This window comes from Cuculus canorus, chromosome 6 (genome assembly GCF_017976375.1).
Source record: "Cuculus canorus isolate bCucCan1 chromosome 6, bCucCan1.pri, whole genome shotgun sequence".
Lineage (NCBI taxonomy): Eukaryota > Metazoa > Chordata > Aves > Cuculiformes > Cuculidae > Cuculus > Cuculus canorus.
Window position 1 is genome coordinate 9741538 of NC_071406.1, and position 24771 is coordinate 9766308.

The following is a 24771-nucleotide window of genomic DNA, read 5'->3' on the forward strand; positions in this document are numbered from 1 at the left end:
AACTGCTGCTAGTCATGAAAACAAAGCATCTTATCAGGAATAGGTTTGGAGGCCACTAGCTCAGAGCGGATACTGAGAGAGCTTGTGTATGTCTCCATTCTACCATACACACACAGTGTATCTGTAACTCCCTTCACATGTATTTGTTTTACGGCCTCTGTGGTTTAAAGGAAGAGTTAAAGTGCGATAGAAACATACTGCATTGACTTAGGATATAAGGAACATCCTCACCTTTTCTCTTGCTTCTGAAATTCCAAAGATTTTGTTGCGATTTGTGTTTCTATTCAGGAAAAAAGAACTCAAACTACCATGGGAATTCAGGCAGGATTTAACTGTCTGTAAGCTCATATTATGACTTTGAAAGCCCGACACTTCACCCTATGTTTAAATGCTAGGTATTGTCAACATTTTTTCAATAACAGCCATAAATTTGTCAGAACACCAAAGAAAATTCTTATTACCGAAGTGTTAAAAGAATACAAACTCAAGTAAAAAAGAAGCATAATTCATTTCAGTATATCGTAATTATAATGTATGATAATACTAATATTTTACTTCAGAATGGAGAGGTATTGTGACAGACATTGCCTGCACTCAACATACCGCACAAATAATAACTGTAATGTTACTGACTATGAAAAAAATGCTGCTTTTAACAGATGGGCCATGACAGACAGAAGCAGAAATGCATTCATTTAAGATTGAAAATAGTTCGACATGTTCCAAAGGAAATACGTTCTAACACTTACAAGTTAAGCCACTGTCATACTGTATCCGTTGAAAGTATTTTTTTGTGAAAAATAAATTAAGAAGAACCTGTACTCATTCTTCATAAAGCTTTTTATTAAACTTTGAAAAAGAAGAAGGAAGAAACAAAGAACAGGATAGGCAAGTGGTTATACCCATTTTTTATGAATGTTTTATTTTTACAGCTTTATCTAAAATCAGTATTTCTTGAGTGTCAGTCAAAGGGTCCAAAAACTGGTTCATGTGTTTTACTGAAAGGATATTAATTTAAAGGATATTTATTGCTTCAAAACTTAAGACATCATTGCACTGTATAACATTGTTACATTGCACTGTATAATAAAATGTTATTTTATTCTATTTTATTCTTATTTAAAAAAAAAGAAAAAAGAATGTCAGGTCCAGTAAGGGTCTGAGCAGGAAGGTTTAGAGTCGAGTGCTTCCATGGTTATACCACAGCAGGTAAAGCTTCCAAAGCAATAGTTCTTTTACCGCTGTTGTTTGTAAGACAGGACATAACTGCTGTCTCATGAAGTGTGCCATACAAACACTTATCTTTTGAAGCCACTGCACTCCACATTTAATAGGTACCACCAGTAAAGATGGCTCCCATAGCATTTAATGTGTAAAACTGGTTAAGATATAAGGTGTTAAAAAAAAAAAAAGCAGAGCAAAACAAACCAAAAAACAGATGAAGGCTGCTAGAGCAGTGCTGTATTTGACAGAGCATAACCACAGAATTCATCAGCAAGAGCTTTTCCTCAAGTACTATTTATTTTTGTGACAAGCTCTTCAAATTACTGACTGTGATGCAATATGTTTTCATCAGATTCTGCAAGCTAAAGATGCTTGGCGCTGATTACAGCAGTATGCATAATTAAAAGCAGCGTTTCATTAATGTCACGGCTTTTCCATTTATAATTTTCTGGGTTTAAACAGCAACAGTGTAAGTAGGTTTAAATACAAGAGCTACGGTTCTCACTCTTTCTTATATACATAAGAATAGAACATCAGCCAGAAATTCAAGAGCCTCTTTTCTCCTCCCCCTAAAGCAAATGTGAAGATGTGAACCAAGCAGTGACTGTGCAAAAACACCCACAAACAAACAAGGAAAAAAGGCACCTTAGTTGGTGAGATAAGCTGGCTCATATAAAAGGATAGAAAGGGATAAAAAGTGATTGGTAGCATATTTTAGAGTAACTTCCTAAATTGTTTCTTGAGACAGTGAAAAGAGTCCATTCAACACCATAGCTAACAAGTCAAATGGAGATACTCTCTCCGTTTTTATCCAAGAGCGGTATGCAAAACAAACAAACAAAAAAGGAAGAGCACATTTTGATTAGCTAGCCCCCTCCTCACAGACAGGGCTACACAATTTTTTAATATAAACCCAGCCACATTGTCTTAGTAATAAATGTGCAAGCAAGACATTCAGAGATGTTGAAATGAATGTTCAGCAAGACAAATTGCCGGTGCAGAAGATAGCTTGCAAATCTTTTCTGTATGGCAAAAACTTTGTGATCAACCACATTTATCAATGTTTTCTTCTTTGTTACACACACAATACTTGCCTCTTCCAGGATCTTGGTTTTCTGCAAAATCTGCTTATTCAGAGATGCCACCTTCCTTCTGTGCTGTTGGGCAGCTCCAAGCCTTTCTGGTCGCTCCTCAGCGGAAAGCTCAGATTGCTAAAATTAACAATAACAACAGCCTGTTGGACTTCCTGTCATTACTTTGTGCTTCTTCAGAGCTCAGAAATGTCAAAGTGGGACAGACCTATGATATGCCTTATCAAGAGCTGTGTCTCACAAATTTACAGAAAGAACAACTTCATGATTTTCAAAACAAGGAAGTAGCTGCACAACTGAATTATATCCCAAAGGTAACAGGTAAAGTAAGCTAAAGACAGGTGCCCTGGGACAGATGGGAAATACTACAGCACAGCGGAAGAGAGATATTTTTTTTGCATCAGCATTACAGTTAAACTTGGTAGAGTTCTCAAACGCATAAAATACAACTACACTAACAAACACTTTTAAGCATTGATAGTTACTAAACTTCTTGAATCAGAGATGCTCCAAACCCCAACGAGCACATCCAGAAATTTCAAAGGCCTTGAACAATTGTGTATTTAGATTCTGACATACCGGCTTTGATGCACTTTATACTGAGTGACAATGACATGCTCAGTGTGGTACATATATTTGCTACCCCATGCTTTTTATGTGTGTGCACGCTATGTATATCAGCCTTCGAAAACTCCTCAATCCAGCAGGCATTGCCAAGAAAACGCCTCATAAATACATAACAAAGACAGCAATCTGGATTCAGTCTCCTGTTCTCTCCAAATTGTGAAAGAAAGCTGACAGAAACATTCTTTACCAAGAATAACATTTATAATAGCAATTTTATACTTGCAATAGACAAAAGAATGACCAAAAATCAGCGATAACTAGATGTCCAAGTTGATTATTCATATAAGCCTTATTTGCACCTTTTAAAACTCCTCACTTTATTGTATATCCATCTGACTTGGTAATTTGCTTCATGCACTTAAAACTTCTTTTTCCAGGTAATCCATTTTCCAATATTTCATTAGAAAAACAATTAGTGTTTAACTACTTCAGGTGCTAATTTGCAGGAGTCTGTCAAAGACTTCAATACTAAGTGCTTTTTTAATAACTGCCAAATGTTGACAACCACCACAATGTAAAATCACCGAAAATGTTACAAGAAGTATGAAATACTCCTCACTCATATGCGCTCCTGGTATCCTGTCTAGGCAGACGAGAAAGCAAGTCTTAATTAACAGCTTAATTTTAAACGAAAATAAGAGGCAAACCCTGTCTTCCTCTTCTCCATTTTCTACATTGTTTGTAATAAAGAGCAGCTTAATGACTTCTTATACTTTCACATCAAACAGTAAGAAAACACCAAATCTGACAACTTATCCTAATAATTCACATACTTTGTTAGGAAAGAAAAAATGCAACACTTGTAACACTGAACTACTCAACAAATTATACCCAGATTTACTTACTCCTCTCATTATTTAGCCAAATCACATTCCCTCATCACGTCCTGCATTCTAAGACCTCCCCATTCTCACCATACAATTAGCCTATCTAATATGCAAATAATGCAAATCAACAGAACTAGAAATGGAGGAGAAAGAAACATGAGCTAACCCAGTCTGAGACTGATCTTGCAAAAATGAAAGAAATCCATACAGTACAGCTTTGGCATAAAGAAAAGGCCATGGCTCAAGAAGTGGACTGTTAAAGCTTGCTTTGTGGACATGGGAAAAAAAAACATCAGTATAACACAGAGGTTTCTGCAGAAAAATCCTTCTAGTCTGCAAATGAAAGTGATAGGGTCAAGCCCCGTGCTGTCCAAGTGGGCTAAGGATCTGCTGCACAGCAACACTACAGCTTGAAAGTTACTGAGGAACAGGGTTCCAGTTTGTAGAGAAAAATGCATCTTTCAGCATTGAAGGAAGAAAGCAGAAATTACAGGAGCTACTTTGCTTTTTACACTGCCATTGTTACCTGTTCTCTTATCATACTGAAGCAGCTGTTGCCTTTTGAACATAATCTAAGAAAGCTGTATCTGACTGCTCAAAAATATCAATTTGCTATTCTATCTCACAACAAGAACTTCAATTACATGTGACAAAAAGGGATACATGGATACATCCTTCAGCTTTTCTGTTAACATACATTATCCCCATCACTGACAGGTGGACACACTTCTGCATTCCTTCCCATTCCTTGCAACTCCCCAACTGCCACAACAAGATGTAGCCAATTCAAATAAACAAGTTAAACAAGAAATGTTAGTAGCCTCATTTTCTATGACAGAATTCATTAAGTTAAAACTCCATATTAATTATGCATGAGGATCTCTAATCTGTGTACAAGAACTGCCAGCCAATACAAATGGCTAATTCTAGACTTTAAGAGTCTGTCTCCCACTGTCCATATAGAAAAGTTCTAAATGAGAATCAGGAAGGAAATGCATGCAATTAATGTTATTCTTTGTAATGGGTTGTGTAATTACAATATGTAAAAATAAATGTGTAATGTAACTATGTGTAGTTACAAGGGGTGAAAACTATTAGACCTATATCCAAACATTGCTGATGCTTCAATAAACTGTTTGATAACATCCTTAATTCTCTTTCCCTGCTGCAAGCATGCACACGCATTTTTTTTTTAGTCACATCCAAGAGATTTGAAAAGCGATATATTTTTGGTTTGACTTGAATCAGTTCTTACTTTCCAGAGTATTAATCACTGTTCTACTATAATAGTCAAGGTCCTGCTGCCTCCTTTCGGAACAGAAAAAATCTAACATTGAAATATGACCCTTGGGCTTCAGTTCTCCCAATCCTTTATAAGAAAGAAAGGCCAAGAATTTGCTATAGACTCTGTTGAGTTATAGGGTTTCTCCCCCAGTCGGGAAAGCTCCATACCTCATATGTGTCAACAAAAAGGAAGAAATATGAGAAGGCTATTGGACAAATAAAAGCGACCTATAACTCATATCTGGCAGTGATGTATTGTATGTATTAATTGCCTGAAGCACTAGATTTTCTTTTCACATTACTGTAAAAACAATCACAGTTGAACACAATAAACGGAGCTAATATATAGTTAATTGCCTTGGCTCCTAAAAGCAACAAAGGTTTGGTTTGGATGATACTAGATTCAAAACAAGAGATCCAGGGCATGACTGACAATTGGAGACCAATACAAGTTAAGATCCCAGTGTCTGAAAATCAGAGCGAAAGAGGCCTAGATTTTCCACTGAGCAGGCCCACAGAAATCTATTTCTGTGTTTTTAACATTGAGCATTTCAAAATGCATTAAGAGTTTAGGCCTCTGGTTTGAATGGTTAGACTCGATGATCCGGTGGGTCCTTTCCAACCTGGTGATTCTATGAACAGATATCAACTCAGGCCTTTCTTTATTCATGTAAACTTTTAAGCAGGTGCTTAAAACAAATTACTCATGAATGCAATTCAGGAATAGGTGCTGTCATGCCAAAAGCTTGTGCATATTTAAATCTCGTTAAAAACCTTCCTGAATCCTGACTGTGCCACTACCCACAGAACAGATGAAACAGTGTTGTTTCAAAAGAAGTTGGAAGCTTAAGTCCTAAATTAACAACCTCTCAAACACCACTTAATAAAGCATAATCAAGTAACACACTTACCTTTTCAGCATATTCTGACACGATCTGCTTGATCTCATCTGACTGGAGTCCAACAATCTGGCCAACTGTGCTTGCTGTCAACTTGCCCTGCAATTGTGTCAAGGAAATATTTGGGGTTTTAGAACTGCCTGTGCTTTATACATGGCCATTTCACCAAGCTCTAATTTTAACAGAAACGTACAAAACCTTTACACATGGTAAAAATGTCTAATAAATAAAAAAATAGATCAGGAAACATTCCACATCTAAAAAATCTTCACTGAGGGATATTTCTCACTTACAACCTTTTAGCAAACAACAGTGGTAATCTGAGTTTCCAAATGCTTACTTCAAAATGTATTCTGTATACTGAATTCTGCATATGCAGTATTAAAATTTCTCATTTTTAGACCACATTTTGAGCCAAACTATGACAATGCAGATGTGTGCAAGAATGCACCCTGCAAAGAGGACTGATTTTTTCCCAGTCTTTGCACCCAGAAATCAAGATGTATGAATTTTCAAAACTACAAGAGCCTGTAAGTTAAGTACATCAACTAAAACAAGAAAACAAGACGCATATCCAGTATTTTCAGTATCTTAGATTAATGGTATCATTCATAAATATTTAACCAGTCCTTTGAAAAACAATTTAAAATTTATAGAGTTTTCCTCCACTCTCCCAAGGAAAATGATCACAACCCCTGGGCAACTTCACAAGATGAATAAAGTAAGAACATACTGCATCTTGGACGGCTGTACTGTGATGTCTTTCCCCTGAAAATCTCCTTGTCGAAACCATTTGAAAGAGGCACTTATTTATTCTTCCTAATTCAACCAACTTCTCTTGCACTCCTTCACAAAAATTTTAACAGTCATTCCAAAACTTCAGACTCACCATTAAAACAATTTTAGGAATAAATGCCATAATCAACTATAATTTAAGCTGTATCAGTTTTAAATGCTGCTTACCTCTTCTGTTGCCATTGCTGCCATTCCAGTCATCAGAGTTTTAATGCGAAGCTGGGGGCAAAATATAGGGAGTTACAAATAACAATTTATCTTTTAGAATTTAACTTATTCTTTCTGCCTAGTGACAGGCACAGATGTATACAATTAGTATCCTAGAACATGTATTTTAATGCATGCAATGGGACATAAAGTTAAAAAGGAGGTAGCTAAAGTTACTAAATAATGGAAAATTCCTTGCAACAGTACAGGCTCACTCAAGAGCACTCAGTTCCCACTATCAACTGAAAACTGACCTCTTAAAAATGCTAAGATTCCAAAACAGAGGTTGAATTTTTTGGTATTAAACATCAAAACCCATTTAATTTTGTACATCATTTTCAGGTTCCATGTTCTCCTGTGGGAAGCAACTCCCACTTCAAATAAGCACGGAAATTTTACTTCCTGCAGAGAATGACTGGGCAGTGATAACCACTGCCCTTCCTTCAAGTTAGTAACATCCATGCCTACTATGTATATGACACACCTCTTCAGCAGCCTGAAGGTCATCTTCCTCACACGGCTCAGCTTTTCCTGCTGCTGCAAGCCCTGGAGGTAGGGCAATTTTTTTATCTTCAGCCTTTAAAGAAAAATTAAGTAAATATTATACTCAGTTCTAGTAATCTAAAGTATTAAGAAAGAAAACAAGGATAAAACTGGAATACAGCTGTTCTGTTTCTATGAATGCACTTCAGCTACTTGAACATCCCAACACTTTAAATTCATGCCAGCTGAGGTGTAACTCTCATTGATTTTGTAAGGATTCCACCCGTTCAAGACTGTCCCTGGCTTGCTATGGACACGTTTGGTGAAAAGATCCCTTATTCCCCAACCTTCTAAGAACTACAACCTCACAGAGGTTCTGGCTACCCTAGACTACGATTCCACATTATGGAACACTTCATTAAAAAATAGTCATTAAATAGACAACATACGTTATTACCTTAAATCAAAAAATAAACCAAACAAAACACCCAACCCCCCTTTCCTCTAAGCAAAAAAAAGCCTGAGCACATATGAAGGAAATCCTTTAAAAATGGGGATAGTAATCAATTGCATCTTTCATGGAATGCAGATTTTTAGTTCCAGTTAGCCACTCTTTAGAGCTGGTAATAACAGAAGATGCATTTGTTCATTTTGCTGTATTCCTTTCAGATGTTCCAGTAACTGACAACTTCAACAAAACCAACATAATTCTCACAATTTCAGTATTTAAAGTTAGTAAGTTTTTTTTACCTGTTCTGTTTTTCCTGCTTGTCTGCTAAACCCATACCTCCTAAAAGAACAAGAGTAACATGGAAGAATTACATTGTTGTTCACAACTTCCATAAACTTTAAGTTTCTGTCAGTTTTCAACATAAGAAATGCACCAATAAGTTAACTGTTTAATTAAACCAGCCAAGTTCTGGTTAGTTTTGGAATGCTTCAAATAAAGTAAATAACCAGGTACTACAACATATTCACTTCATGTTCAACATTGTCCCATGGGAAGCAAAGAAATTTTTATATGAGCAAGCAATCACTACAAAGAACTAAACCCAGAATGTACACAGATATGAAAAGAAGTGATGTTCCTCATTGACTACTGGAGAAGCAGGATTATTTGTAGCCTTTTATGGCTAAAAGTTAAAAGTGATCCTCAGCAGCAGTGTGAACTACCACCAGTTCTCCATTTATTCAACAGTCATACTGAACAGGTAAATTCAGTCCTATATTGTTACATCATAGCTTTGCATTTTAAAGAATTCCACAACATCAAGTTCTGTCTGCATTTTAAAGCCTAGTGGTACAAAGAATGCGGCAGGGGACTACCACAGAATATGCACTGGGAGTAAATCTGAAACAGTTTGACTCTCAAGTAGTGGCAAAACCCCCCATAATCTTAATTTTATATAGAATGCTTTTAAATACACACAATGCAAAACCCACAGACAATGAAATGAAGTCTTTCACCTGCCATATTCCAGAAGCGTAGCATGAACCTTTGATTCCTCATCTAGCAGTTCTCCAGCTCCCTTCTGACGTTTATATTTCCTCTGGGGTTTGTAAACCTCCTGTAATACAGTGAATGAATTCACGGCTTGTAAAACGCTTTTCCAAAGTAAAGAAAGAATTGGTATCTAGAGCAGTATATACCACTGTTTGCTCTCCAACTCAATATATTTACCCCAATAATAATCCTTCGCTTTCTGCTTTTGGAATTACATGATAAAATCTTTCTGAACTTACTTCTAAACAATTTGCTATGGGACCTGTCTTTCCATTTTTTTTTTTTAAAAATATAAATGAATATTTACAAATAAACAGGATTTCTTCAACCATCTCCTCCACCACATTTGAAAGGAGAGTTAAAAATATAACATAAATCAACATCGATTAAAAAGTCCTATGATTCAGCTGATAATGCCAGTGTCTAGAAAAGTTACCTCCTTTTGCAATGATTCTAAAACAAATTAAAAAAAGGAAGATTATCTTTTGCTTGAATTGACTTTTTGTATACCACAAATTAATTTTCAGCAAGCAATTCCTGCATTATAGCATTGCTGAAATAGCTTTCAATCTTGTTCAAAGACTTGTAGTCCTGAAGCAGAGATTTCAAACAAGTGAAAACAGAGTACTCCTTAGCAAACTTCTCTTGAATTTTGTCAGTTACCCTTTGGAATTTTTATTTCATTTCTAATCTGAATTTCTGTCATCTTTGTTTCCAGCTATTAAATCTTGCTACATTCTTGCCTGTCACAAGAAAAAGTTTTTTATAATCAAGAATCTCACACAAAATGTACTTGCACACCTACAAAAAAGCAATTTAACTCATAAAAGTAATTATAGCTTTTATGGCATCCTTCTATTCACCTGTGCTATATTAAGTGTAGGCATCACACCACAAACATTAGTCTTGGCATCAGATAATTGAGTAGTTGAAAAAAAAACACTGCAAGATAATCTCAATTCACTAGACAGTCACCTTTCAGCAGCAGCAGTTCTTATTCCAAATCCCATTACTGATATTTAATATTCCCTTTTCCACCCTTCAGGCCTGACCATGACCATAAATCTCATTGTACTGCCCCCTTGAGACAAGCAGGGTAGGTCCTTAGACCAGAGTTATAGTAATGAATTCAGACAACAGCCTAATCTTTAAAAGCTGCTGATCCTCTTTCAGGGCAAGTGGATTTCTCTTCCACTTCCAGCGTATAACAATTTAAAGATGCTCTGCTAAAAAGAGCCTTCATCTTAAAGCCACCTTCTCCCAGTTCCTATGGATACACAGGAAAGCTCGTGCATTTTCTCCCCTGAAAATTCGTTCTGTGCATTCTTCTAGACTGCATTCGTGCCTTGGTGGCTTAAGGGTTCTCATGAACTAATCTTCCATTAAGAAGATTTGGTGCCAGCTGTAGAGAATATAATCCTGAGAGAGCTCATACATTTAAGAATGAGGTGTTTGTCTAACGATACCCACAGTAGTGACAAACAAGTGCCCACACTTTATCTACCACAAAGAAGCACCTAAATACTAGAGATCTGTGACTGGAGGAAAAGACAGACTACACATCCATCAGCCCTGCAGGCAGATCCAAACTGGGGAGAGCAGCCAGCACGCTCAAAGGCAGGAGAGATATTCAGAGATATTTAGACAGGCTAGCTGAATGGTGTAAAATGCAATAGTCTTTAAAGCTTAATAACTTATTTTCCTTGCTTTCCATTATCCATTCCATTCTTGGACCCTGAATATGGAACTATTCCCTTAGCTACAGAGGTAGATACACGTGTATCTGATACCAGGACCATGACCTATGAATTTTAAAGAAGAGCCTTAATATACTGTACAAGTGAAAACCAGTTCCCTGGCTTCAGTTAGCAAAGAAATATCTAATCTGATACTCAAACACCTCCTCCACCTTTGCCTTGTCATTCTCTTTGGGATCTAAAGATCAATTTTAGAACGCATACAGGTGGATAGGAAAAGGCAACTCAAACAAGCACCATGGAACTTTGGACGAGGCATTTGAGTGGACCCGACATTTACTAGATAACTGCATACTGAAAGTAGGCTGTATTCCTTCTTTTCAGACAAGTTCTGCCAAATAAATGCATTAATGAAACAGAATAATTTTGTTTTCGAAAAAATCAAACAAATTATTAGAACGTAAAAACTAAGCCTTGAAACCAGCTCTGTCTGTCAGCAATCAAAATTATCTCCTTCATCACTGTTAATCAAATAGCTTTTCTAAAAATTCTAGGTACTGTGTCTCATAACAGCATTGTGATTGCTTTGTTTCTGTCTCTTCAGTGACAAGGCTGGTATCAGCCACTTGGATATGGAATCTTTAGCAGTACTTAAAGACAATGCAGGTAATAGACATACTTGAAACACTTGAAATATTAGGACACTTGAAAATAAGCAGTTCAATGAACTTCAAGTGTTACTTGATACAACAGTCATTTGGAATTACATTTCTCACATGGACTTGCATTCTCTACTAATCTGAAGTGTCATATAGGTGCACAAACAAAACAATAGCCATTTACAAGGGGAGCTAACTGGTAAACTGGAAAATAGATCTTACTGGTAAGACAACTATTGCCAGTTAAAGACTCATTGTAAGACCACTAAGAAGTAAAAAACAAAAACCCACAAAACCACAGGGAACAAGTTAAAGACTGTAACTGAAATTTTAAAAGCAACAGTAATTATTCAATTAGATTAGCAAGGGATTTGCATTGGTCATCACCTGGAGACTTTCAGAGCAACATCCTTCTAAAACATATACTGTAATTCAATCACTCGGGCAGTTAATATGGAAAAATATCTAACTCCAGGACAAAAGAGCAAGATAACTTGTCTGGTCCATCATACAAGCTATTACAAAGCTTATTATACTGGTGCTTAACTCCTCTATTCATGGACAAAGAGTTTAGGGCCTTTCTAGAGCTACCTGAAGTAGCATTGATTTTCCCAGAAATTCTATATTGAAGGGCCTTGGAAATATCCCACTCAAAGCAAAACCAAATTTCCCATCACTTTGCAGATGCTGACCTGTGAATTTATCAAGGTGGTAAAAAAAAAAAAAAAGAAGGCAGTGAACCTGACTCCAACGGTTCAGAAACTGTGAAGTGACCAAGTCGCAAGCAAATATGGGAACTAGAGAGAAAGCAAGGATAGAAACTCAATTTGCTAGCTCAGCTTCTGAATTCATGTATGAGACACTGACATAAGCTATGTATTTTATATGTCACTCCTGGAAACATTCATGAACAAGCTTTCAAAGAATATAAACAGTTTATTCAAGAGTTAAAAGATCTGCTTCTGAAGAGGAAAAGCACAAATGATACCACCTTTCCAAACCAACGTACGCTACTTGAAGAAAACATCTTCAAAGTAGGGTGTGTATTTTCATTCCTAATTACAAGAAGTAAAAAAGATAAGTTCTGAAATGCAGACATTTAAATTTAGGACAGCACTGCCATTTTGACTAATTTCAGGATAAACAGACCAATGCTGATAGCTTCAAGCACACACTGTCTGCTGAGCCTCGAAGCCACCCCATGGCTTTTATTTCACTGCATGGAACTCCACACTCTTTGTGCAGGCAGCTGATACAATTTACCTACTCATACAGTGTACACCTAAAAGGTTTTCAATCTGATATGTTGGCATTTGAGATGTCTTTCAATAATGAAGCTCAATACACAACTTAATTAGGACCTTCTCATGAGAAAACACAGGATTGGCTGCATTAAACAGAATTCACCACCATCACTTAATTACTAAATTGATTAAATTACTTGATTCTTGATTATAAAAAACTAACGTACTTACAAAGATATCAGTAACAGTTTTGATAGCCTTCTCTTTTCTTTGCATAAATTCATCATCCTGCAAGACATTAATGGGAGTGATTAAAAACACCAGGAATGGACATAAAATCTCAACCACTGAAATGAGTTTAGCAAACAAAGTTATTCAAACAGTTTCTAACTGAGCTGCCCATTTATTTGGTGAAATGTTATTTTCTGTAACATGGAGAAATATGTGCTTTTCTCAGGTAGGTAGGTCTTTAAAATCGTATTCAGATAAGCAGTCTTTCTGATCTCTGCTTATATGGTATCTGACACACACAATCCCAGACCACTACAGGGACCTCCAATCACGGCTACACTATGGAAAAATGAACTGGGGATGGGCTTAGCGTGGAAGAGAGAAGCTTCCCCAACTGTTATTTTAGCTTCTAAGCATCAAAGCAAATAAAAAATAAAACAAAAACAGTTCCAAACCACTCCAGGCTAATAAAATCAGGCTGTCTTTCCCAGTACTACAGACATCTACCTTTAATGCAGCTGCTACTGAATTAGAGACAACACCTGAGTTCTAGGTTTTAAATATGGAATTGCTTTCAGATATGCATGAACAGAACTGATGGCTCTGCACTATAGGCACAAATCCAAGCTTATTTGAGTCCTACACCAAGGAAGCTTCTTATCATAACTGCAGACAAGGAAGAAGAAAGGATCACAACACTTCTGGGCACATAACTGTGAAGTGGACAGCATTTAAACTATTACCAGGAGAAGGAATGTGATTAAAGTAACTCAAACAGCACAAAATTACACTTCTCACTACACTTCTAAAAAAACCCCGCTCCTCTCACTCCTCTGGCACTCACATTTTAGAGAGACAAATATATTTCCTTTTAACCCAAACCTGTCCCTCTCTGTCTTTCCTCAAGTTCAGCTTTTGAATGAAGTTTTTTAGGAATCTAGTTTTCAAGAACAAATTTGGGGGGTTGCGTACAGGGAGACGAGAGCTGACTTTGAGCACTCTAAACCAAAACCCAAGTTATAAAGCATTAACAGCATATCGATTCTCATTTAGTCAGATCAGCTTTTCCATAGTGCACTGAGTGTTTCTGAATGCATTTTTCAGTCAATGTAGTTCCAGTCACATAGTTAGCCTGGATTCCATGCGCAGAGCTCCATATCCACTCCAGAAGTGAGCTACCTGACAAGCCAGACTGACAGAGAAGTACCAAATACTGGAGAAAAATTAAGGCAACTATTAAGCAAAAGTTAACAAGTATCTATAAACTCTGTCCTAATAATGTGCCACCTAGCAAAGTGACAGGAACAGCAACTCTGGTATATTGTGCTGATTTCAAAGCTGTGAAGCTGAAGCATTTAACATGTCATAACAGATACAAGAACTGGCTTGCTCTTACCTCTGGTAGTCTATGAGTTTTTTGAAACTGTGATATAGAGTAAGAGCGGATATAGTCTCCCATTTCTTCCCTTGTTTCTATTGCACGTTTCACCAGCCACTGAAAAAAAGTAAAGTTTGTATCAGTTGAAAGGCGGAAGAATAACAGCAGGAAACACCAAACTACCACATAATTATTTTTAATACATGATAAAAGCTAAAAGCACATTTTAAGCACACAAACAAGAACACTTATTTATAAACAAGGTAACTCAGGAACCTACTCCTAACAAAATTATTCAGCATTAACTGTTTTATAAACTTTGCATTTGCTCTTCTCTATGTACTAAAAAGCTTAGTAGTGCAATCAGATAATGCATAAGCTAAAACAACACATAGCTTTTCCTATAACCAAAATTTTACAATTATCCTCCTAAATTTTCTTCATCCTGTTAAACTGCATTGAATCATACAAACCTCAGCAAGCCAACCTGTGCATACTACAGTGGGATTCAATAGTTGAAAGATCAAATTGCCTTCCACCACGAGCTCCTTGGAGCAGAGCCTGGTAACCCAAAATACCACTTTTCTGAATGTTATTTGGAAACAGTGTATTGCAAAATTAGTAATTATATTTCATGATTTCCCATTTATTTAGCTTGCACTCTAACTCCTCATACACTAGGTTGCTCTTAGTATAAGAAATTAATTAGAATGTAATATGGAAAGAAAAGTCAAACAGAAACATATGAAATCTGCACAAGCAAAGTCCATTGGAATTTTGCCAATATGAGTTTCTGTAATCTAAATATTTGTATCTTCAATAAAATCATTCCAAAAAGGAAAACAAAGAGCATCTGTGGAACAGAAAGGCATGTGGGCCACTTTAAACACCACCCTTTAACTTGCATCTTTAAGGGGGCTTGGGGGGATGGTGTGTCAGGAAATATATCCCCCCCAAAAGAAGCCTAAAGTGCCCTCCCAAAATCTGAGTTGCATAATCCTAGCACAGAAGAAATCTACTATTTAAACTAAAAATGTGTTTCAATAAAGTACATTTCACCACACCAAACAGTTATATTATCCATAGCATTAATTGTTATTACTATTTAATAATTAATAACACTGTTATGAAAACACAGAACAATATAGAATATAGAAAAATACACAGCAGTAGTTCACGAAGCAAAGGAATATTGATTCCTTGGCTTTCTCTTTTCGCCTACAGCCAGCACACCTCGCAACTCACCAGACCAAGAGCACAGCTGTATCAGCCAGGACAACACATTATATGTACATCCCAATCTACATTCAAAAAACCACAAATCTCTACTGTATTCCAAAAGCTATCAATGCTGTCCTTTTACAGAGCAGGCCACACTGCACAAATAATAAATGCCTCAGTTCTTAGAAGTGTTGGATGCACAGTACGTATACAGAAATGTGATTATACTCAGCACACAAACATGTTCCTCCCTCTCTATTTCAAAGAAGCCCTTAGAAGCATACTTTAAAACAAACAGTGGCTTTTATACAGTCTGTGGGCTATGGTATGGTTATCAGTCTACAAAGCAAGCTTGAATGCTTCACAGCAACCATCTCTACCAGTCAGGAGATGAGCTGAATTTGAAGCAATTATAAGTTGAACAGAAAAAGTTCTGGACCCTCAGTACGAGGACCCAACACTGAACCTGTCTTCTATCATTAGTCCATTATACTCTGACAGAAGACACCACTTGGAACATGACCTCATCTCATTAATCTTGCCTGTAGCCCAGGTAAAAGCCATTACAGCTAGGTTATACGTATTTATATCAATTTTTTCTGCTACACATCACATTTTCAAACTACAGCTACACTATGAAGAAACACATCTTCAAGCCTACAAAGTGTTCAAGAATCACCACATGCCCGTATAAGACAAAAGACTTCTTCTGACATTTATAAGACCACACAACAAACCACAAGAGATTGAAGTACATTTTAAATAATGTAGGAAAAGATAAATCTAGCGGGCTGTTGACAGGCTGTGCAGGAGGTCACATAAGAGATCAGATCAATCTAGGGATCCAAGCTTGAACCAGCAACACTTTCCTGTGCTATAACCACGAACCCCTGGAAAGTGAGGGGAAGATGATGACAAGAAGAGCGATGAAAACCCAGACTGTAAATTATAAAAAGCACATCTCAACACATGATTGTGCACATACTTTTCTGTGAACATAAGCAGAATTTACTAGGAAGAACAGCACCATTTCTGCCCACTACAATGTTTTTTAGTCTTTTAAAAAGTTTTTTCTTTCTAAAGTTTTGCTACAGTCTATGGCAGTGAGCCAATTCAATCCGATTTCTTCCTGTAGGGAAGGATTCATCTAAATTCCGCTCATCATGTTCACCAGACAAGCTCGCACAGTGCAAGAGCTATTTGAACACAGTACCCCACAGAGAAAGAGCTTCTGTGTTATCTGGGGACTGATTTGAGATATACAGATAGCAAGTGAAATCTTGAGTTTAACAGGGCATTGAGTAAAGTGTCATTATCAAATACATAATCCCTACATGCCATGGTGTGGTCAGCCTGTATACAGTATATACACAGGCTTTTTCAGAACACTGTGTACTGGTGACATCAAATTTTCTTGAAAGCCTATCTTGGCTGGGACAAAATGAGGAACCAACAGTATCTGGAGCTGGCAGAACTTCACAAGGACCTGGCAGAGATCCACAATTTCTAAAAAATAAAAAATCCTCTACACAGAAAAACCTAAGATCATCAAGAAAGACTTTTTCACCAAGAATGGATTTGATATACCACCTACTGGCCAGATACTAATATTGAGAATCACTGCTTTCAAGAGAAATTCAGAAGACTATTTCCTCCATCCTTAGAATTAAAGTTTCTCCTTTCCAGAGGTAATATCCCAAATCACGATTTTTGATAAAGCAGGTTAGAGAAAATAATACAAAGTGCTACAGTTTTTTACAGCCAGAATAATAGTTTATGCTCTCACTTCAGAAGAGGAATTATTTTTCTGTGAGAGAAGTCTTACATTGATAAATGTAACCATTCCTTATCATCATTATGATCAAGTGAGGGCAAGAAATTAACTTGGGTTGGGATTTTTTTTTTCTAGTAGGAAAATACAAGTTTAGAAGTAGAAAAAGTCACATTAAAAAGATAGTCTTTCCACCTTAGGAAGATCAGCACAGCTTGAAAATCGTGTAACAGCAGCTCACACCACACAACTTTTTGTGGGAAGTGCAGTTACGTGTGGTTTTCCTCAGGAGCCTCCTACTAGGAGATAACAAGAAAGGGACAACAGGAAGTTTTCCCCACTTCTAACAAACGGGAATTGAGATTCCCAGCTCTTGCTTGTTAAATTCTTTCACAGGCAGGAGGTAAGGAGATAATGAAAAAGAAGCTTGCTTAACAGTCTTCATTTTCCCTATTTATCAAAGACACATTTCCACGTGCAGATGAAAGTAAAATCAAAAAATGCTAACAACATACCAAAGAGTCTTAAGATACCACACTGAAGTGGAACACATCATGTGTTAGCTTAAGCCTTAATAAAATGGAGAACTATGAGCATGCACATGGTCAGTTAGTGTTGCTCAACGAATACACAGCAATGGGGTCACATGTCAGAACAATTTATTTTTACACTCAGACAGTTTTAAAGTGATATGAATCAAGGATGGATTTTGCTTAAAGAAACAATCCCAACTGGCTTTTGCCTTATTATTCCTTTTGATTGAGTGACTATCTGCATAACTTACTCCATAAGCTTAAACACAGGCTGTAAGGTATTTGCTCTGTTTCCCAATCTGGTAGACTATCAGATTCTGTAACAAGCTTAAAACTTTAGTTTCTTTACGTAGATGAATTCCACAAAAGGCAGACTCTGACTCTATTTCAAAGAATTTAAAGACTCTGTTTCATATTTTTCTTAAACGCGGATCAAACAACACTGCAGAATTCTATAAGCCATAACGTCATTCCATTCTTTAAAAACATTCATTTATACTACTACTCTGTGATTATTCACTCCAAAGTTAAATACAAAGCGAAACAATAATATAGATCCTTGTTAAAAATTTGATGCAAATTTTACGGCCTTTTTCAGCAAAGTATCAATACACCACAAAAATTATTACCTGTACAACAGGAAATATATGAATGAAATCCAGTCCCTGGATCTGATGTGGTTCCAAACGATGAGGACACTTCATTTTTGGCAATACTGACACAATTTTTTCAGTTAAGGCACTATTATAAAACAACAAAAACACACACGTATATGCGTTACAATTTTCTTTTTTAAATTAAAAATTACTTTTGCAAGCAGTTAGTAGTTACAAGGTTCCCTGTGGTGGCTTCTATCACATACAGCTGAGAAAAGTAATTAAACTTTCACTTACAAAACCGCTTTGACATTGTACTACGTATATATTATCAGTCTATGATGAAGCGATTAAACCCCTCTTGCAGTCTCCTAGCTTGTGATTTCAATCATAATATGACACATAATTTTAAGACCTACACATATCTTCAGGTGAGATGTCTACATAAGATATATCTACAAACACCTTTGCATACTATAATCATAGAATCACAGAATCATAGAACAATTACGGTTGGAAGGGACCTTAAAGATCTAGTTCCAAACTCCCTGCCATGGGCAGGGACACCCCATTAAATCAGGCTGCCCAAGGCCCCATCCAACCTAGCCTTGAACATCTCCAGGGATTGAGCATCCACAGCTTCCCTGGGTAACCTGTGCCAGTGTCTCACCACTCTCATGGTGAAGAAATTCTTCTTAATGTCTAGTCTAAATCTGCCCCTCTCCAGTTTGTACTTGTTCCCCCTGGTCGTATCCCCACAAGTCCTTACAAATAGCCCCTCGGAAACAATAGCTTGAAGCACAATAAAGTAAAAGATCTGCACTCAAAGCAAGTCCATAATCAAATGTAAGGTCTTAAAAATGTTTAGTAGAATTCTCTAAATATAAATTGTCATTGCTACTGAAACTTTATGAGATTAAGTATATATTACACCTACAAGCTAGACATACCATGTGCTTGACATGTTTTTGAAGTGAATAAAATTGAATTTGCTGGCAACCATCTCATTCCAAAGGATTACCCTAACACACAGGATTAATGTACAAGAACGTCATCCCACTTCCACTGAATCCCTTATGTTAGGGCAAGATATTTATTATTTTTTTTTTCCACCTATGCTGTTAAGCATATTTTTAAAGCAGTTGTCAGCACTGAAAACAACCTGGGAAAACTAAAATTATTTTTCCATAAAGGAAAATTAAGTGGTCCAGTACTGACCTCAGTGATATTCAGTACTGCCCAAATGGACAACTGGTATTCTGGAAGAACAAAAGGAGAGCAAAAGAAACGAGACAGACACTAAAGTCTGGGAACAGAGCCTGAAAACTTATACTTCTTAAGAGAAGTGAATACTTTGACATAATTCTTAAAAGGCAATTTCCACTATAGCACCATACTATAGTAATATTCTTCAGCATGAAAAAAAGCAGCATCTGTCAGCACAATCAAAGCAAACACAATTAAAAGAAAAGTTATTTAGCCAATAGACACAAGATCCTCTCCTAATACATGTTTTCATGTTTATGTCAAATCTGCAACTAAATAACAGGACACGATCAAAATGTCTTCAGAATAATACTGAAAAAACACAACTTAACTTTTCTTTATCTTGAGAACACCACAGAAGCATTGAGCCACCACCAATATAAATATTATATGAATATCAAAACAGCCCATGCTGGTATGAGACTGAACACTTTAGATTTATAAATAAATCATTGTTGCTGTTTTGGGACAGCAGCCTGGTTTTTGTTTTGCCCATTTTGCACCCAGCAGTTGGAAAGCTAACAGAACAACTTAACTATTTCCTATCCTGCTGTTATTAAGGATAAAAAAGACCACAATTACAAAAGCTACTACCACATCTTCATTCCCATCTCTGTTTAAATTCTGTGCACTTAACAACGCTTTCTGTGGTTAGTTATATATGGTGATTTGAGTGTCCCCAAGTTTAATGGCAATAACCACAAATCTTTATTTTTAAGTGTGTTACAATCTTGTTAAATGACGTTAAAGAAGACAGCACAGAAAGATGTTCTCTTTGACTACATTGAGCAAACAAGTCTCTTCATGCAACTGTAAATGGACAGGTTATCCTTACTTCTTGGAAACTTTAATTATGGCTCTTTTATCACAGGAATGCATAAAGAAATAGTGTAGTTTAAAATGCATTCCCTTTATCACCAGAAACAATTCTTACAACCTCCACAATACAGGAATTATTTGGTTCATGAGCAAATTCCATTCACAAGAAATGCATCGAACCAAAATGGTTTCATTGGGTCCCTATTAGGAAGGAACTCTTCCTTAGAATGGGGCAGGCAACTGTTTGGACGAGTGCCATACTTTGCACTCTGCTTGCTGATGCCTACAATTCCAACCCAGAACCACAGAGGAGAATCAGAGGTTATTTACACAACAAAACTGTAGACGTGGAGTACTCAAGAAAGGTCTTCTAATGCTGCACTCCAGTTTCTAGCAGCACAGTCTCCCTCTACCCTTTCTTCTGGCCTCTGCATCATCCCTTTGTGCCAGCACAAGCATCTGTGCAGCTGCACAGAGAACTGATCCAGGAACTGATTCACATTAAAACTATTTTCCTTTTTATTTTTTTGGTAGGTTTTAATAGGGACCAGTTCCCACTCCAGTTTGATGTGGAGCCACAGAAATGCTTTCACTGCTTAGTGGGGACCTAAGCACATGGCAGCTCAGAAGGGAACAGAACTGCCTTTTTTTGAAATAAGTGTCTTTCTGATTTTATAGTTTGTGGAACTACAGTCCAATAAACCCAGAAAACAGTGAAATGCTTGCAAGAGGGTGGTCTTGAAAAGCAGGAAACTTGGACTACATATTCTTCTTACAAAGAAGCAAATATCAGGTAGCTTCACCCCCCACCCTCCCCGCTTCTTCTTTTCTAAGAAAAAAGAATACCGCACTTGCCATTTAACCAACTTACATTTTTTGACCAATAGTAGAGTTTTCCTGGAACAGCAAATCAACATCGATATCAAAGCTGCAAGTAGTGATACACCACGTCATGCCACCTACCACCTAGTAGAAAGAGCAACAGGATGTTTAGTTTCATCTTAATTTGAAGAGGTAAAACCAAATATATCTTAAAGGCTTTATTTATTTCAGAAACTACAGTTTCATACTTTCTCCATCCTCAGCATTCTTTTATATAGAGACTGAAATACATACAGATAGAATACATGTATCAACTTCTACATAATATATGCATAGACAAGAAAACAGAAAGAAACCCAGAGCAGTTAGTAACGTTTGAAATTTCACTCTTAGCTTTATACCTAAGTTTTGAAACAGCTCTTGGATTAAAAAAAACCAGATAAAACATAACAGTACATTAAATGTCATCATCTATAAAAAGTGACCACGTTAAAGTATTATCAAGGATCATAATTTCTGTATTCATGTATTTACCTTTCTCTATACCTTTGCTACTATTATTCTTCACTTGCTGACACATGCAACACCAAGTGCTAGGCAGAGTATCAGCACAGTAATCGAAATCCCCAGTTCTGTAGAAATGTCTGTCTCAGGCCCTATTCCTACAGATATTTAGGCATATAAATAGCGATGCTATTTCATCAACTTTACATAAATTACGTAAATATTTAAATGCAACATTGTGTAAATATTTAAATGCGACATTGTGTAAATATATGCAAGACAGACTAAACGTATGCAGGGGCAAAAAACAGCAGAAAGGGATTAAAATGTGGACTGATTTATCAACACCACACAACAAATTAGGGCGTTCTATACAGTGTTTTCTAACACATTGCCCTCTCACATTCCCATCTGAAACAGTTAATCAGTATCTCTTTTATGTTAGTAGCTAGATCATTTTCAATAGCAACCCTCATCTTGGTAAAGATTGGGCACTGTCATGAAATGGTAACTTCACAATTACATTTAGGCAAGTATAAACCTGATACATCCATTTCTACATATAAACTCAATGATATTGTATCCTAAGGCGGGCTCCTTGAAACTCCTTTTTGTCTGTGTGCACAACCTCCTGAACAGTAATGTCATTAAGGCCAAATAGCCTGAAGAAACTAAAACAGTATTGCAAGGTAGGGCTGTGCTATGATCAAAGAAGCAGCAAAGTCCATTTCAAGACTGCAATAGTTCCGTGTTTTCAAACCTGGGTCCAGGAATTTCTCACAGAGTCAGCACTAAAACAATTCAGAAGTTTCTTTTCAACCTGAACTTTGCTCACTGTCAGCATCACATACTTCCTCTCAGGACAATGAAAGGTGAACACACACATGACATTCTAAAGATATGTAAAAACACTCCCAAAATAATCACACTATGCTAACTGTTCTATTCTTACACAGAGCCTCTCAAGACAAATATTTCCTCATTTCTCATTAATGACTACTACTTTTTAAAATCATCATGCTACCTTCAAGTATCACCTCTTTGCAGCTATTCCAAATGCAGCTGAGAGGGGGGAAATATTCCCTGTATATGACTTTAACTCAGGCTGTAAAGACCACAAAAAGCACATCATCAACTAGTCTTCTTTAACTAACAGGCCTTGCTCCACAAAACTGCCTTGCAAGACTGGGGAGGTACTATCTGTCTGGAACTGGGTCGTTTGCAGAATTACTTGCATACGAAAGCCTCAAGGGCTGCAAGTGTTTTGTTGTTTGGGTTTTTTTTTAAGTAACCTAGAACTGCTAAACTGAATAAAAAAATCTGTAATCGTCTTATACTTACAGAAGGTTTTTAAGAATCCTGCATTGGTCTTACCTTGTCAAAGGGTGATAGCCCCTTGATTCTTGCTCGAAAGTACCCTGCAGCCACCAACAGTTCCAAAATTTCAGTCAACTTTATGTTTTGTTCCTCATCTTCTCTTGTTTCAACCTGACAAATGAACAATGCAATACGAATTCTGTGTTTCTCTTTTGTTCTTCAAATGAGCGTTTTCCAAACTTCACCTTAACATAGATCACACATCACAGAGAAACTTGACTTTGATTAGCAGCTTGGTTGCTCATTTAAAGATGTTAAAGAAATAGGTAATGAATTCCTACATGGATTTAACATCACATTCTTTTCGCCCAGTTAAATACTTTAATCTGCTTTTGCCGTTCAAGCTCCTGGTCCACTGCTTGCCTCTAGCCAGACAGATTGCTCCTATTGCCATAAGACAGTTAATTTACTCTCCATTTTGCACATTTCTTTCAATTCCAGGGCTTACAAAATCGTAAGTTTCACATTAAGGCTTTTACAAACACAGAAGAAGGAATATACATGGAATTCCACTTTTAGGGTAATGCAATTTTAAGCAAAAAGTACAGTACCGAGAAATACTGAGCTCTGAGGGGCAGCCTGGATAGCTCCGGTGCTCCCAAGCCTCACGGCACAGCACCCTTTGGGAGCTTTGTCCCCACCTGATGGGATGAACCCCCACATCCCCACGAATGCACACGGATTCCTAGAAGCACAGCGCATCCGTGCACCTCATTCCTGGGCTGGGGAGACGCTCCCCCAGCTCCACTGTCCCCTCAGTGGCTGCAGGCACCCCCCACCTTCCCCTCTGTCCCCCAAAATCTGCTCCAGGGATGCCTCCTCTCCCTCCAACAGAAACCTGAAAAGCCTGGCAAGCAGAGGGGACCGGGAAATGCAACGGTGCATGGAAGGTGACCTCGGCCAGCGGCTCCCTGCGACCCCACATCCCGGGGCAGCGCCACCCGTGCCCCACACATCGCCCCACATCGCGGGGCAGAGCTCCCCGTGCCCCACATCACCCCACAACTCGGAGCAGAGCCCCCCACATCACCCCATACACCCCGGGCAGAGCCCCTCGTGCCCCACACATCCCGAGGCAGAGCCCCCCCGTGCCCCACATCACCCCAAATCCCGAGGCAGTGCCTCCCCCCACCCCCATCCCGTTCCCCCCGATCCCAGGGCAGAGCCCTCCCCGCCCTGCCGCTCCGGCCCCGCCGCGGTACCTCCTGGGAGCCCTGCCGCTCCTGCCCCTTCGGAACGACCATCGCCCTCCGCCGCCGGCAGCCTGCGCCCAGCCTGTCACGTCCGCCCGGCCGAAGAGGGTGTTTCCCAGCCGGCGGCTGCCGGGTTCCCCCGCCCCCGCGCAATGGTTCGCCCGCGCCCTCCTTGCGTACAAGCGCATCCGGGCCGTGCCATTCGCGGCCAAAGGGGTGCGCGGGGATGGCGGGGCGGGGGCTGCGCGGCTCCCCGGCGGCTCATGTGACCGCCCGCACGGAGCGCAGCGCCGCCCCGCCCCGTGCCTGCAGGCGGCGCCCCCGGGTCCCCCCGCCCGCCTGCTCCGGGGCGCTTCCCTCTGCCATGGTGCCGTGCGCCCTTCCTTCTTTCTCTGTTGCAGGGGGGCTGAGGCCTCTCGCCAGCATGGGATCACAGAATCGTTTGGTTGGAAAAGACCTTTGCGATCATCGAGTCCAACCGTACCTGTTCACTGCTAAACCAGATCCCTACGCACCTCA

The 24771-nt window shown here is 38.2% G+C and overlaps 1 protein-coding gene across 2 annotated transcripts in view; it reads right to left on the reverse strand.

Moving 5' to 3' along the window:
• Window positions 1-24507, reverse strand: part of CCDC93 (coiled-coil domain containing 93) — a 47597-nt gene extending 23090 nt beyond the window's left edge. Inside the window, exons 1-12 of one of the 2 annotated variants that reach the window (XR_008450383.1) lie at window positions 24262-24507; window positions 23057-23170; window positions 21228-21322; window positions 18305-18416; window positions 14169-14267; window positions 12773-12829; window positions 8905-9005; window positions 8188-8227; window positions 7439-7531; window positions 6916-6966; window positions 5965-6051; window positions 2319-2435 (exon numbers count right to left, since the gene is read on the reverse strand). Coding sequence is in view for 1 of the 2 variants with exons in the window: in XM_054069948.1 (XP_053925923.1) it covers window positions 2319-2435; window positions 5965-6051; window positions 6916-6966; window positions 7439-7531; window positions 8188-8227; window positions 8905-9005; window positions 12773-12829; window positions 14169-14267; window positions 18305-18416; window positions 21228-21322; window positions 23057-23170; window positions 24262-24303 (1008 nt within the window). In the remaining variant the exon portion in view is untranslated. The remainder of the gene's footprint in view (window positions 1-2318; window positions 2436-5964; window positions 6052-6915; window positions 6967-7438; window positions 7532-8187; window positions 8228-8904; window positions 9006-12772; window positions 12830-14168; window positions 14268-18304; window positions 18417-21227; window positions 21323-23056; window positions 23171-24261) is intronic. The other variant, XM_054069948.1, reaches the window with a different exon arrangement.
• Window positions 24508-24771: the final 264 nt, after the last annotated feature.